This window comes from Pecten maximus, chromosome 2, assembly GCF_902652985.1.
Source record: "Pecten maximus chromosome 2, xPecMax1.1, whole genome shotgun sequence".
NCBI lineage: Eukaryota > Metazoa > Mollusca > Bivalvia > Pectinida > Pectinidae > Pecten > Pecten maximus.
Genome location: NC_047016.1, coordinates 43,368,693 through 43,385,984, shown reverse-complemented (window position 1 = coordinate 43,385,984; position 17,292 = coordinate 43,368,693). Strand labels below are relative to the sequence as shown.

The window sequence follows — 17,292 nt, the reverse complement described above, 5'->3', positions numbered from 1 at the left end:
TAAGGGTGAGATATCTATTAAGGAGTGAGATAACTATTAAGGAGTGAGATATCTGCAAGAAGTGAGATAACTATAAGGAGTGAGATATCTGCAAGAAGTGAGATATCTATAAGGAGTGAGTTATCTTTTAAGGGTGAGATAGCTATAAGGAGTGACATATTTGTAAGGAGTGAGATATCTATAAGAAGTGAGATATCTATTAAGGAGTGAGATAACTATAAGGAGTGAGTTATCTTTTAAGGGTGAGATAGCTATAAGGAGTGAGATATCTGTAAGGAGTGAGATAACTATAAGGAGTGAGATATCTGCAAGAAGTGAGATATCTATAAGGAGTGAGTTATCTTTTAAGGGTGAGATAGCTATAAGGAGTGACATATTTGTAAGGAGTGAGATATCTATAAGAAGTGAGATATCTATTAAGGAGTGAGATAACTATAAGGAGTGAGATATCTGCAAGAAGTGAGATATCTATAAGGAGTGAGTTATCTTTTAAGGGTGAGATAGCTATAAGGAGTGATATATCTGTAAGGAGTGAGATATCTATAAGAAGTGAGATATCTATTAAGGGTGAGATAGCTATAAGGAGTGAGATATCTGCAAGAAGTGAGATATCTATAAGGAGTGAGTTATCTTTTAAGGGTGAGATAGCTATAAGGAGTGACATATTTGTAAGGAGTGAGATATCTATAAGAAGTGAGATATCTATTAAGGAGTGAGATAACTATAAGGAGTGAGTTATCTTTTAAGGGTGAGATAGCTATAAGGAGTGAGATATCTGTAAGGAGTGAGATAACTATAAGGAGTGAGATATCTGCAAGAAGTGAGATATCTATAAGGAGTGAGTTATCTTTTAAGGGTGAGATAGCTATAAGGAGTGACATATTTGTAAGGAGTGAGATATCTATAAGAAGTGAGATATCTATTAAGGAGTGAGATAACTATAAGGAGTGAGATATCTGCAAGAAGTGAGATATCTATAAGGAGTGAGTTATCTTTTAAGGGTGAGATAGCTATAAGGAGTGATATATCTGTAAGGAGTGAGATATCTATAAGAAGTGAGATATCTATTAAGGGTGAGATAGCTATAAGGAGTGAGATATCTTTTAAGGGTGAGATATCTATAAGAAGTGAGATATCTATTAAGGGTGAGATAGCTATAAGGAGTGAGTTATCTATTAAGGGTGAGATATCTATAAGGAGTGAGATATCTTTTAAAGGTGAGATAGCTATAAGGAGTGACATATCTGTAAGGAGTGAGTTACATGTATATGTAAGGAGTGATATTTCTGCCAAGAAGAAGATATCTGTAAGAGTGAGATATCTTTTAAGGGTGAGATATCTGTAAGGAGTGAGATATCTGTAAGAGTGAGATATCTTTTAAGGGTGAGATATCTGTAAGAGTGAGATATCTTTGAAGGGGGAGATAACTGTAATGAGTGAGATATCTGTAAGAAAGGCATTATCTTTTAGAGTGAGATATCTGTAAGAGTAAGATACCTTTAACAGTGAGATAGCTTTTAGAAAGAGATATATATTAGCAGGGAGATATCTGTAAAAGTGATATAACTGTAAAGAGTGAGGTATAAGTAGATATGAGATATCTTTCAGAGACAGATATCAGCAAGGAGTTAGACATCTGTTAGAATTAGATATCTGTAAGAGTGATATATCTGTAAGTGTGATTTATCTGTAAGCGTTAAATATATATAAGGAATGAGATATCTGTAAGAGTGAGATATATGTAAGTGTGAGATATATGTAAGTGTGAGATATATGTAAGTGTGAGATATATGTAAGAAAGATTTCTGTAAGCGTTAAATATCCATAAGGAATGAGATATCTTTAAGAGTGATACATCTGTCAGAATGAGATATCTGTAAATATGTGTAAGAGTGAAATATCTGTCAAAAAGAGATATCTGTAAATGAGAGATAGCTGTTAGAGTGAGATATCTCTAAGCGTTAAATATATATACGGAGTGAGATATCTGAAAGAGTGAGATATCTGCAAGAGTGAGGTATTTGTAAATATGTGTAAGAGTGAAATATCTGTCAAAAAGAGATATCTGTAAATGAGAGATAGCTGTTAGAGTGAGATATCTCTAAGCGTTAAATATATATACGGAGTGAGATATCTGAAAGAGTGAGATATCTGCAAGAGTGAGGTATTTGTAAATATGTGTAAGAGTGAAATATCTCTAGAGATATCTCTAAGCGTTAAATATCTATAAAGAATTATATATCTACAACAGTGAGATATCTGAAAGAAAGATGTATCTGTAAATATGAGATAGCGATATATCTAAGCGTTAGATGTCTATTAGGGATGATATATTTGTAAGAGTGATAAATCTGTAAGAGTGAGATATATATAAGGAATGAGATATCTGTAAGAGTGAGATATCTGTAATAGTGAAATATCTGCAAGAGTGAGATATCTGCAAGAGTGAGATATCTGTAATGAGTGAGATATATGTAAGAGTGATATATCTGTAAGGAGTGAGATATCTGTAAGAGTGCGATATATGTAAGAGTGAGATATATGTAAGGAGTGAGATATCTGTACGGAGTGAGATATCTGTAAGAGTGAGATATCTGTAAGGAGTGAGATATCTGTAAGATAGATATCTGTAAGGAGTGAGATATCTGTAAGAGTGAGATATATGTAAGAGTGAGATATATGTAAGAGTGAGATATCCCGTAAGGAGTGAGATATCTGTAAGAGTGCGATATATGTAAGTGTGAGATATCTGTAAGATTGAGATATATGTAAGGAATGAGATATCTGTAAGAGTGAGATATATGTAAGTGTGAGATATATGTAAGAGTGAGGTATATGTAAGAGTGAGATATCTGTAAGAATAAGATATCTGTAAAAGTGAGATATATGTAAGAAATGAGATATCTGTAAGAGTGAGATATATGTAAGGAATGAGATATCTGTAAGAGTGAGATATATGTAAGGAATGAGATATCTGCAAGAGTGAGATATCTGCAAGAGTGAGATATCTGTAAGAGTAAGATATCTGTAAGAGTGAGATATATGTAAGGAGTGAGATATCTGTAAGAGTGAGATATCTGTAAGATTGAGATATATGTAAGGAGATATCTGTAAGGAGTGAGATATTTGTAAGGAGTGAGATATCTGTAAGAGTGAGATATCTGTAAGAGTGAGATATCTGTAAGAGTGAGATATCTGTAAGAGTGAGATATCTGTAAGATTGAGATATCTGTAAGAGTGAGATATCCCGTAAGGAGTGAGATATCTGTAAGAGTGCGATATATGTAAGTGTGAGATATCTGTAAGAGTGAGATATATGTAAGAGTGAGATATATGTAAGGAGTGAGATATCTGGAAGGAGTGAGATATCTGTAAGAGTGAGATTTCTGTAAGGAGTGAGATATCTGTAAGATAGATATCTGTAAGGAGTGAGATATCTGTAAGAGTGAGATATATGTAAGAGTGAGATATATGTAAGAATGAGATATCTGCAAGAGTGAGATATCTGTAAGAGTAAGATATCTGTAAGAGTGAGATATATGTAAGGAATGAGATATCTGTAAGAGTAAGATATCTGTAAGAGTGAGATATCTGTAAGAGTGAGATATATATAAGGAATGAGATATCTGTAAGAGTGAGATATATGTAAGTGTGAGATATATCTAAGAGTGAGGTATATGTAAGTGTGAGATATATGTAAGAAAGATTTCTGTAAGCGTTAAATATCCATAAGGAATGAGATATCTGTAAGAGTGATACATCTGTCAGAATGAGATATCTGTAAATATGTGTAAGAGTGAAATATCTGTCAAAAAGAGATATCTGTAAATGAGAGATAGCTGTTAGAGTGAGATATCTCTAAGCGTTAAATATATATACGGAGTGAGATATCTGCAAGAGTGAGGTATTTGTAAATATGTGTAAGAGTGAAATATCTCTAGAGATATCTCTAAGCGTTAAATATCTATAAAGAATTAAATATCTACAAGAGTGAGATATCTGAAAGAAAGATGTATCTGTGAATATGAGATAGCGTTATATCTAAGCGTTAGATGTCTATTAGGGATGATATATTTGTAAGAGTGATAAATCTGTAAGAGTGAGATTTATATAAGGAATGAGATATCTGTAAGAGTGAGATATCTGTAATAGTGAAATATCTGCAAGAGTGAGATATCTGCAAGAGTGAGATATCTGTAAGGAGTGAGATATATGTAAGAGTGATATATCTGTAAGGAGTGAGATATCTGTAAGGAGTGAGATATCTGTAAGAGTTAGATATATGTAAGAGTCAGATATATGTAAGAGTCAGATATTTGTACGGAGTGAGATATCTGTAAGAGTGAGATATCTGTAAGAGTGAGATATCTGTAAGGAGTGAGATATCTGTAAGAGTGAGATATATGTAAGAGTGAGATATCTGTACGGAGTGAGATATCTGTAAGATTGAGATATCTATCAGAGTGAAATATATGTTAGGAGTGAGATATATGTAAGAGTGAGATATCTGCAAGAGTGAGATATCTGTAAGAGTAAGATATCTGTAAGAGTGAGATATATGTAAGGAGTGAGATATCTGTAAGAGTGAGATATCTGTAAGAGTGAGATATCTGTAAGATTGAGATATATGTAAGGAGATATCTGTAAGGAGTGAGATATTTGTAAGGAGTGAGATATCTGTAAGGAGTGAGATATCTGTAAGAGTGAGATATCTGTAAGAGTGAGATATCTGTAAGAGTGAGATATCTGTAAGATTGAGATATCTGTAAGAGTGAGATATCCCGTAAGGAGTGAGATATCTGTAAGAGTGAGATATCTGTAAGAGTGAGATATATGTAAGGAGTGAGATATCTGTAAGAAGTGAGATATATGTAAGAGTGAGATATCTGTAAGAGTGATATATATGTAAGGAGTGAGATATCTGTAAGGAGTGAGATATCTGTAAGACTGAGATATCTGTAAGGAGTGAGATATATGTAAGGATTGAGATATATGTAAGGAGTGAGATATCTGTAAGAGTGAGATATCTGTAAGAGTGAAATATCTGTAAGTAGTGAGATATCTGTAAGAGTCAGATATATGTAAGAGTGAGATATCTGTAAGAGTGAGATATCTGTAAGGAGTGAGATATCTAAAAGTGAGATATCGGTAAGGAGTGAGATATCTGTAAGAGTGAGATATATGTAAGAGTGAGATACATGTAAGGAGTGAGATATCTGTAAGAGTGAGATATCTGTAAGAGTGAGATATCTGTAAGGAGTGAGATATCTGTAAGGAGTGAGATATCTGTAAGGAGTGAGATATCTAAAAGTGAGATATCTGTAAGAGTGAGATATCTGTAAGAGTGAGATATCTGTAAGAGTGAGATATCTGTAAGAGTGAGATATCTGGAAGAGTGAGATATCTGTAAGGAGTGAGATATCTGTAAGAGAGATATCTGTAAGGAGTGAGATATATGTAAGGAGTGAGATATCTGTAAGAGTGAGATATCTGTAAGAGTGAGATATCTGTAAGAGTGAGATATCTGTAAGGAGTGAGATATCTAAAAGTGAGATATCGGTAAGGAGTGAGATATCTGTAAGAGTGAGATATATGTAAGAGTGAGATACATGTAAGGAGTGAGATATCTGTAAGAGTGAGATATCTGTAAGAGAGAGATATATGTAAGGAGTGAGATATCTGTAAGAGTGAGATATCTGCAAGAGTGAGATATCTGTAAGAGTAAGATATCTGTAAGAGTGAGATATATGTAAGGAGTGAGATATCTGTAAGAGTGAGATATCCCGTAAGGAGTGAGATATCTGTAAGAGTGAGATATCTGTAAGAGTGAGATATATGTAAGGAGTGAGATATCTGTAAGAAGTGAGATATATGTAAGAGTGAGATATCTGTAAGAGTTATATATATGTAAGGAATGAGATATCTGTAAGGAGTGAGATATCTGTAAGACTGAGATATCTGTAAGGAGTGAGATATATGTAAGGAGTGAGATATCTGTAAGAGTGAGATATCTGTAAGACTGAGATATCTGTAAGGAGTGAGATATATGTAAGGAGTGAGATATCTGTAAGAGTGAGATATCTGTAAGAGTGAGATATCTGTAAGAGTGAGATATCTGTAAGGAGTGAGATATCTGTAAGGAGTGAGATATCTGTAAGGAGTGAGATATCTAAAAGTGAGATATGGGTAAGGAGTGAGATATCTGTAAGAGTGAGATATCTGTAAGAGTGAGATATATGTAAGGAGTGAGATATCTGTAAGAAGTGAGATATATGTAAGAGTGAGATATCTGTAAGAGTGATATATATGTAAGGAGTGAGATATCTGTAAGGAGTGAGATATCTGTAAGACTGAGATATCTGTAAGGAGTGAGATATATGTAAGGATTGAGATATATGTAAGGAGTGAGATATCTGTAAGAGTGAGATATCTGTAAGAGTGAGATATCTGTAAGGAGTGAGATATCTGTAAGGAGTGAGATATCTGTAAGGAGTGAGATATCTAAAAGTGAGATATGGGTAAGGAGTGAGATATCTGTAAGAGTGAGATATATGTAAGAGTGAGATACATGTAAGGAGTGAGATATCTGTAAGAGTGAGATATCTGTAAGAGTGAAATATCTGTAATAAGTGAGATATCTGTAAGGAGTGAGATATCTAAAAGTGAGATATCTGTAAGAGTGAGATATATGTAAGAGTGAGATATCTGTAAGAGTGAGATATCTGTAAGAGTGAGATATATGGAAGAGTGAGATATCTGTAAGAGTGAGATATCTGTAAGGAGTGAGATATCTGTAAGAGTGAGATATCTGTCAGAGTGAGATATCTGTAAGGAGTGAGATATATGTAAGGAGTGAGATATCTGTAAGAGTGAGATATCTGTAAGAGTGAGATATCTATAAGTAGTGAGATATCTGTAAGAGTCAGATATATGTAAGAGTGAGATATCTGTAAGGAGTGAGATATCTAAAAGTGAGATATCGGTAAGGAGTGAGATATCTGTAAGAGTGAGATATATGTAAGAGTGAGATACATGTAAGGAGTGAGATATCTGTAAGAGTGAGATATCTGTAAGAGTGAGATATATGTAAGGAGTGAGATATCTGTAAGAGTGAGATATCTGTAAGAGTGAGATATCTGTAAGAGTGAGATATATGTAAGGAGTGAGATATCTGTAAGAGTGAGATATCTAAGAAGTGAGATATCTGTAAGGAGTGAGATATCTGTAAGAGTGAGATATCTGTAATAAGTGAGATATCTGTAAGGAGTGAGATATCTTAAAGTGAGATATCTGTAAGAGTGAGATATCTGTAAGAGTGAGATATCTGTAAGAGTGAGATATCTGGAAGAGTGAGATATCTGTAAGAGTGAGATATATGTAAGGAGTGAGATATCTGTAAGAGTGAGATATCTGTCAGAGTGAGATATCTGTAAGGAGTGAGATATCTGTAAGGAGTGAGATATCTGTAAGAGTGAGATATCTGTAAGGAGTGAGATATCTGTAAGAGTTAGATACTGTAAGGAGTGAGATATCTGTAAGGAGTGAGATATCTGTAAGGAGTGAGATATCTGTAAGAGTGAGATATCTGTAAGGAGTGAGATATCTGTAAGAGTGAGATATCTGTAAGGAGTGAGATATCTGTAAGAGTGAGATATATGTAAGAGTGAGATATCTGTAAGGAGTGAGATATATGTAAGGACTGAGATATATGTAAGAGTGAGATATCTGTAAGAGTGAGATATCTGTAAGAGTGATATACATGTAAGAGTGAGATATCTGTAAGAGTGAGATATCTGTAGGGAGTGAGATATCTGTAAGAGTGAGATATCTGTAAGAGTGATATACATGTAAGAGTGAGATATCTGTAAGAGTGAGATATCTGTAAGGAGTCAGATATCTGTAAGAGTGAGATATATGTAAGAGTGAGATATCTGTAAGAGTGAGATATCTGTAAGGAGTGAGATATCTGTAAGAGTGAGATATATGTAAGAATGATATATCTGTAAGTAGTGAGATATCTGTAAGAGTGAGATATCTGTAAGAGTGAGATATCTGTAAGAGTGAGATATATGTAAGTGAGATATTTGTAAGGAGTGATATATCTGTAATAGTGAGATATATGTAAGAGTGAGATATATGTAAGTGAGATATCTGTAAGGAGTGATATATCTGTAAGAGTGAGATATCTGTAAGGAGTGAGATATCTGTAAGGAGTGAGATATCTGTAAGAGTGAGATATCTGTAAGGAGTGAGATATCTGTAAGGAGTTAGATATCTGTAAGGAGTGAGATATATGTAAGAGTGAGATATCTGCAAGAGTGAGATATCTGTAAGAGTGTGATATATGTAAGAGTGAGATATATGTAAGTGAGATATCTGTAAGAGTGAGATATCTGTAAGAGTGAGATATATATAAGAGTGAGATATCTGTAAGAGTGAGATATATGTAAGAGTGAGATATATGTAAGGAGTGAGATATCTGTAAGGAGTGAGATATATGTAAGAGCGAGATATCTGTAAGGAGTGAGATATCTGTAAGGAGTGAGATATCTGTAAGGAGTGAGATATCTGTAAGAGTGAGATATCTGTAAGAGTGAGATATCTGTAAGGAGTGAGATATATGTAAGGAGTGAGATATCTGTAAGGAGTGATATATCTGTAAGAGTGAGATATATGTAAGGAGTGATATATCTGTAAGAGTGAGATATCTGTAAGAGTGAGATATATGTAAGAGTGAGATATCTGTAAGGAGCGAGATATCTGTAAGAGTGAGATATATGTTAGAGTGAGATATCTGTAAGGGGCGAGATATATGTAAGGAGTGATATATCTGTAAGAGTGAGCTATCTGTAAGGAGTGAGATATCTGTAAGAGTGAGATATATGTAAGGAGTGATATATCTGTAAGAGTGAGATATCTGTAAGGAGTGAGATATCTGTAAGAGTGAGATATCTGTAAGGAGTGATATATCTGTAAGAGTGAGATATCTGTAAGAGTGAGATATCTGTAAGAGTGAGATATATGTAAGGAGTGAGATATCTGTAAGAGTGAGATATATGTAAGGAGTGATATATCTGTAAGAGTGAGATATCTGTAAGGAGTGATATATCTGTAAGAGTGATATATCTGTAAGGAGTGAGATATTTGTAAGGAGTGAGATATCTGTAAGGAGTGAGATATCTGTAAGAGTGCGATATATGTAACAACGTTGCTATCATTTTGTAACTATCTGTAGATATCTGTAAGTATGAGATATCTATAAGTGTGAGATATCTAAGAGTGAGATATATGTAAGAGTGAGATGAGTAGTGAGATATGTGTAAGAGTGATATACTGTATATGCATACATATATTTAAATCTTTATATTTTGTCCCATCGTTTCTAAAACTGCATACCTTTAGGATGAGAATTCAGATGAAACTGAAAAAAATGCAGATATTCATTGTCAAAACACTGCAGCATTAAACAGACAAAGGAACGGTTGTCACACTTTAAAATGTTATATAATATAAGACTCGTTTACAAACGCGATGCTATCATTTTGTGATATTTAAGCGCAGTGATAAGCCCACTCCCTGTAAAAAAATGATTTCGATTCCCCGTTCAAATGTGGAGAAGTTAAAGGCCCCTTTCACCTGACTCTCAGACCTCCTATGTTAACACGTATACGTTAAATGTATAATATGTTGTTGATACTAATTGTAAAAACAGAATTAAACCATTGTGTATAAACTGATTTAATTCGTGAATTATCCTTGTTAGTATTGCTGTCAGCCAATAGAGGCCTTTAAAACAGAACACACATCAGTTTTATGGATCTTTAACTTTAAATCTGCTCAAGCCTTTTAGACTTAATGGCTTAACGATCAATTAATGAAATATTTAATAATAACTAAACGTTTGCTACTTCTATGTCTGTGTGATCACCATGCTTTTAATTGATTTTCAAATATTTTTGATAATACAAGATGTTTACGTTGGCATGGCAACAACCGGGCTATACTCAAATAGGTATACATATCAAGTACAGTCATTTATCCTTTTTTAAATGAGAGAAGAATAAAAGCAAATCTGAGCTAGTATGCTAGCAATACAGGAAAAGATATGAATGAATTATAATATCTACAACATGGAATATTAACACATAAAATTGCACGTGTTATAAATTCATTTTGATTTAAAACTTTAAACTGAATTTAATGTAAAATAGTGATGATGTTTAAACTGATTTAAAATATTAAACTGATTAAACATAATAAACTGACTTAAAACATAAAACTGATATGATTCAGTGTTGTTCATGATTAATAATTGAATATGCAGTATATATTGTTGTTTCCATAGAACAGTGAACGTGCCTGTTGTTTGTATCGTATGATCAGACCTGTCAGGGATCAAATTTAAAGTCAATTACTAGTACTCCATCAATAAATCACTGACACACTCAAACGGAAATTAATAATCAACCAAACGACTAAACATATATACCAAATTAATCAGTTAACGAATTAACTGACTAGATGTACATGTACCAAATTAGAAAGTTATAATTAATCAATTAAATGCTGATCGCATGGATAAGATTAAAAAATGAATTTGGAATGTGCATCGCCATCAATAATTCACACGGAATGTACATCGCCATCACACGGAATGTACATCACCATCACACGGAATGTACATCGCCATCACACGGAATGTACATCGCCATCACTAATTCACACGGAATGTACATCGCCATCACTAATTCACACGGAATGTACATCGCCATCACTAATTCACACGGAATGTACATCGCCATCACACGGAATGTACATCGCCATCACTAATTCACACGGAATGTACATCGCCATCACTAATTCACACGGAATGTACATCGCCATCACTAATTCACACGGAATGTACATCGCCATCACTAATTCACACGGAATGTACATCGCCATCACTAATTCACACGAAATGTACATCGCCATCATTATTTCACACGAAATGTACATCGCTATCACTAATTCACACGAAATGTACATCGCCATCACAATTTCATATGAAATGTATATTACCATAATCCAGTAAACAAACGTATTGTAGAAAAATCTATCTTGGATGATGTTTAATTAATTTTTTTTTTCATTTTGATTAGCTTCGATCGCAAATTCAAGAATTACTCAAAAACCTGCATCCACATTAGATACACCTCCTACAATGAATGCAAAAACAAAAATATCGGTCTTTTTAATTGCACATGTAAGACTGTAAAATAAAAGTGTTCAAAAAAGGAGAAATTATCAGAAAATACTACTTTTATCGGTACCAGGCTTGGATTGTGCAAAATGATGATAGTGTTGTTTATATAATTAACTGTTCAGTAATTATATCCAGCAACCTTCATTCCAAGACTTACATCCCCAGACAGTCAGGTATACCACTGATAAAGACAAGGAAGCCGTGGTTCCTCAATGGTATTTCTGGAGGTTTAAGTTACAGTAATGGATTAACTAAAGTCAGCTGTACTGGAGATCACAATTCACGTGTATGTGTTATTGATATCACAATTCACGTGTATGTGTTATTGATATCACAATTCACGTGTATGTGTTATTGATATCACAATTCACGTGTATGTGTTATTGATATCACAATTCACGTGTATGTGTTATTGATATCACAATTCACGTATATGTGTTATTGATATCACAATTCACGTATATGTGTTATTGATATCACAATTCACGTATATGTGTTATGGAGATCACAATTCATGTGTATGCGTGATGGAGATCACGATTCACGTGTATGTGTACTGTATATCACAATTCATGTGTATGTGTGATGGAGATCACAATTCACGTATATGTGTTATTGATATCACAATTCACGTATATGTGTACTGTATATCACAATTCATGTGTATGTGTGATGGAGATCACGATTCACGTGTATGTGTACTGTATATCACAATTCATGTGTATGTGTTATGGAGATCACAATTCACGTGTATGTGTTATGGAGATCACAATTCACGATTCAGTCATCCGATTTAATTACGTTTGAAGGTTGTAATATGCAAATGATATATATATATATATAGATATGTATTACTCGGTGTGATTACAGAAATTACCTTCTAAAATAAGGAGAGGAGTTTTTTATTGCTATCCGAACAAAGCCCTCTTTTAAGCTAAACAAAAAATCACACCCACTGGAAATTTCATATGGAATCAAACTGCGTAACTTGGAATGCTGTAGGGATGAAGAGTGAAGAAGGGGGGGGGGGGGGGGGGGGGGGAGTGGTCGCGCTTCACAATTATAACATGGGCAACCGTCAGTTGTCAAAGCACAATATACATCGATGGTTCTGCACACATGCAAATATCACTTGTCAGTTGGAATATGTCACGTGATCAGTATCGCCGTTTGTTGGATTGATATAACTATGAATGTCATTCTTCACCTCAACATGATCATAATCGCGTAAACAATGATTGCAGTGCTATGCACAATGTTTAAAAACGTGGTGTTTGATGTTAACGAAACTATATTTGATCATGTAAAACTTCGATAATGATTAAATAATTTAAATCGATATTTGATTTATTCAATGTTAATTCGTTCTTTCATAGATTACTTTTTTATATCTTAAAATAAATGAGTATCATTTTTTTCCAAAATATCAAATGAATATAATTTCTTTCGCCCTTTAGTTCCCATAGAGTCGCTCGAAGCTGATGTCCCTTTCAACGGGCTTATTCTTTTTCCTATTCCTTTGTCTCGATTTCTTCGGTCGCTTTCTGCGCTGCTTTCTTTTTTTCTTAGATTTTTTACTTTTATTTTCTATAGCGTTTGGATCTTGACAAGAACAGTCATTTTGATTGGTATCAGGGAAAGACAGGACCATGTTTGTGATGGATGTCGATTTACAACAGTCGCCTCCGTCCCAAGCACACCTCTTTCGATTGTTGATACAGTCACAGAAACCATCTCGAATGGCATCCTATAAAAATATTATATGACAGCGTCAATTTACATAAACTAAGACATGATCGATAATAAAAATAACAGGAGGTAGCACAACAACTGTTTCGATGGTACGTGTTCAATTAAAATTTCAATCTTTCTGAAGATTGTGAAACTGACTACTAGTATTTACTGTGTAAGTGTAACTGAGGTTTTACCTCTTCAGCTTCTGTAACAATATAGACACTATGTAACTGTGTTTAATTCTTCCTTTTCGTGCAATTTTCAGGACTTAATACTCGAAAAACTTTCGTTTATCTTGGGAGCAAAACTGCCTTATTAATGTAAAGATTATAACTTTTACTATTTGGAAAGAAATGCGTATTTTCCAGTAAGTTTTAATTTTGACGACCTAAACTTAATCCAAACGAAGGAATGCCCCTTTAGTTGTCTAAAGTATCAGCCTGATTTATCTATCAGCTGTTCGGGATACGACAAACATCACATGGAGTATGTATCAAAGGCAGTGTCTTTACCTCCTCACACATCTCCAGACATCTGAGGTTGTTAGGATCCGGGTACCATTCAGCCAGGGCAGTGCATGTGAGCTGACGCACGGGAATATCTTTGGAAATGGTTCCTGGTTGTACAAGTTGTCCCCTGACTCTGTTCGTCCGTCCATTCAGAATTGGCCGATAGTTTGGCAGCAGACACGATACGCTACATTGGTATCCTGTATAGAATACATAAATGATGCAGAAAGGTATCAATATTGAAACTAGCCTTTCGGCGCTCTCCTTGTATTAACGCTAAGGATACACAATATCATGCAGCTAATTTTCAAAAGGATTCTAACTTGATGAGTTCTAAAAATTATAATGCAAAGACAAATAAGAAATTAACAAACGAATTGAGAGTTACATGTAGAGCCGAAATGAATTTAAGTGCCCCATATATATAGCTGTTTCGTCTTCTGAGGAATCGTTAGAAATGTTAAGGGGTTAGACTATTGATAAGAATTGGCGACCAAACAACCTTGAAATAGGTCAGAAGAAATATCGAAATCTAAAAGGATAGGTGCAAAAGACCCAATAATTCAATAACATTCATATTTTATAATAGAAATCAAAAGAACGTTCAGTATACGTGTAGTTTCTGAACCATGTTACTATTCAAATGAACTAAAACGTGATAAACATATCTTACAGATTTCCTGAAAAATTCACCAGCAGTGTTATACCTTCTCAAAAAAACTTTTCAAAAACAAATGAAAGTTTGATACAGTAGAGCATAGATCAATAAAAAAAGTAAGTGTCATACAGCTGTTACGTCCTTCTAGGACTCGTCAGTGACGCTCAGGACCTAAAGCGTTTATAACAGGAAGCGATTAAAAAAACACCTTGAAATAGGTAAAAAGAAATGTTAAAATCTAGACGTGTAGGAGCAAAATACCCATAATTGAATACAAATGTAATCTTAATAATTTTTGATATTGGATTTGAAGAGGAAAAACAAATATCTGCAAATATATGTACATTAGTATGTCCAAATGATCGACTATGACCTTTGACTCTTTTTAGAACAACGAAAACTAAACAGACGAAACGTGCATGTTGCAACATAACCTTATATGTTTTCGACGGCATAAAATCTAAATATAGGAGTAACCTCCCTTATATCACAATGTTTGAATGAGTCAAACCTTACATGATTTCTTTAATATTGGTGACCTTGTTACACTAGCTTTACGTACCAATGTAGTTATTATTACAGTTGAAAACAACGCCGTCGTGTTCGAGTACATCCGGGCACTTTCCATACATTCCCGAGGGACACATCGTGAACCGTCCGGACCATTGCCCTGATCTCGTGCACTTAATCATCTGAGGACGCTGTAACACGGAACAAACTTATCGTTTGAGTGGTTTATTTACTGACAGAGTCTTCCTGGTTAGATTTCGTTAGGTTTTCTCCTGGTGTAATATACTGTAAACTTTATCTATTTTACAACAATTGTGAAACAAGTCCTATATCAGCCTATATTAATCACGCTTGTTGGTCCGGATAGAAGCGCGCGAAGAGTTTGACTGTGGAAGGAAACCGGAGTACCCGGAGAAAACCCACGTGGTCGGGCAGGTGACGTCATTCCTTTTCACGTCCGATCGGGGAATCAAACCCCGACCGACCAGGTGAAAGGCAAGTATGTTACCATTTTGCCACCCGATCGATCATTGATTGGTTTATTTTGTAATACTTGATGCTAATTAAGATTCTTTACAAAATTTGCCACTTAGTATTAACTGTAAGCTTCAAATTTTCGCCGATCAACGATCGATGTTGTGTAGGTTTTTATCAGAGGTAGCCGAGTAATCATGTGAGCATGTCTGTTTACAACCTAAAAAGCCTGTCAGGTACAATGTACCTAGCAACACGAGTTTTTTGTCTAAATTCCCCACAACTCCTAGGTACTGTAACATTATGTTACAATTTTTCGAACGGTAGTTATGAGAATATGGGTTATTTTCCAAAAGAGTTGGTACCCGGAATCCTCGGGGGTTTACATGAGAGTTGGTACCCGGAATCCTCGGGGGTTTACATGAGAGTTGGTACCCCGAATCCCCGGGGGTTTACATGAGAGTTGGTACCCCGAATCCCCGGGGGTTTACATGAGAGTTGGTACCCGGAATCCCCGGGGGTTTACATGAGAGTTGGTACCCGGAATCCCCGGGGGTTTACATGAGAGTTGGTACCCCGAATCCCCGGGGGTTTACATGAGAGTTGGTACCCCGAATCCCCGGGGGTTTACATGAGAGTTGGTACCCGGAATCCCAGGGGGTTTACATGAGAGTTGGTACCCGGAATCCTCGGGGGTTTACATGAGAGTTGGTACCCCGAATCCTCGGGGGTTTACATATGGCTATCCCTGCTTTTCTTTATTACATAATGTACCAAAATGAAATGTCGATGTACCTGGCCATCCGGACATCGCAGTGTGCAAGCACTACCCATGAACATGAGGTCGGTACACGAGTAGAGACCTGTGAATACTGGGTCAATGGCTGGGCACGTGATCTTCTCACACTGACCGCCGGTCCATATCCCGTCCTCATCGCATCGCATCACCACAGTCCGTCTACAAATTTAATTTGTTATGAATAAAGTGGCTTCATTTTGAAACTATACGCCGAGAAGACAGATAAGGATTTACAAAGATAATTAACATGACAGATTCAGGACAGTAAGGATGCATAAACTATCTTTAAGATAATTTGTCCACCATTGTGGTATAATATATATAAAAAAAAAAAGGGGCGGGGTATAAAGGGATCATTAGAACGAAATAAGAAAAATAATGGTCATTAATGAATGTTCCCAACAAATTCAACCAATTTTACATGATAGACCCTCCGTGAAAAAACACTCGTATATGGTTTACATAACACTACAAATAAATTGCTCTAATAAAATGATAAAAATATCCGTTTGAATTTTCGATACTACAGCACTTGATTTCAATTTATTTTTGAATCTAAATATAGTTTTAGCAAAGAGTATTTTGTTATTTTGTAATTGGTTTCAATAAATTGAACAAAACACAATTGGATACCTTGAAGCACGTCTGCCCTCCATGTGATATCCGGTGAAACATTTAAACTTGCAGCGTTTTCCAACAGATTGAAACCCCGCTCTACATGACTTGGTCACCAGCTTGGCTTGACTGACCAATGCCCCTGGACTAGAACACTGAACCTGACAGAACGCACGTGGGGATGACCATCGGCCGTCCGCTTCACACGTCAGGGTGTTTCCAGTACCTTCCAAACAAACAACAAAACCAAGCATAGTGTGTTTCATCAACTTCTCTGTTTTTAAGCATCACGAAACTACTTTTTCTATTAATTTTATCTTATTGTCTTAACAAAAACGATAGCCTGTTTATAAACTATATAATAACAGAATATATTTTGTTTCCATTTCAACAAAACAAAAATAAAATTCTTAAAGTAAATAAATACTTTCTATTAACAAACTCTCCATCTGTAAGTCGAAATGCTCCAGCATAACGTCATATTTTATTCAACTGAATATTATTCAGGATAATTTCATCTTTGAAACGGTGTCATTGATACGAATTCAAATATGGCGAGCAGGGTAACTTGAACCTCAACGGCCACAAGCAGATCTAACTAACCAAGAATCTCAAAGAGTAGTACCACACATGAATCAGCAGTTCCTTTAAACGTTTGTAACAACGCCGACGTCACCTCGTAAATAATTTACAGGTCATTTGCGATAAAATTATCAGTTTTACAGTTCATTTATTAAATTGATACAAA

The 17,292-nt window shown here is 35.0% G+C and overlaps 1 protein-coding gene across 1 annotated transcript in view; it reads right to left on the bottom strand.

Annotated features, from left to right (window-relative positions):
• Window positions 1-12,298: 12,298 nt before the first annotated feature.
• The window catches only part of LOC117343225 (pappalysin-1-like), a 74,708-nt gene continuing 69,714 nt past the window's right edge, over window positions 12,299-17,292 (bottom strand). Inside the window, exons 17-21 of the mRNA XM_033905567.1 lie at window positions 16,563-16,770; window positions 15,926-16,088; window positions 14,709-14,847; window positions 13,492-13,688; window positions 12,299-12,992 (exon numbers count right to left, since the gene is read on the bottom strand). Of these exons, the coding sequence (XP_033761458.1) occupies window positions 12,699-12,992; window positions 13,492-13,688; window positions 14,709-14,847; window positions 15,926-16,088; window positions 16,563-16,770 (1,001 nt within the window). The 3' untranslated portion in view covers window positions 12,299-12,698. The remainder of the gene's footprint in view (window positions 12,993-13,491; window positions 13,689-14,708; window positions 14,848-15,925; window positions 16,089-16,562; window positions 16,771-17,292) is intronic.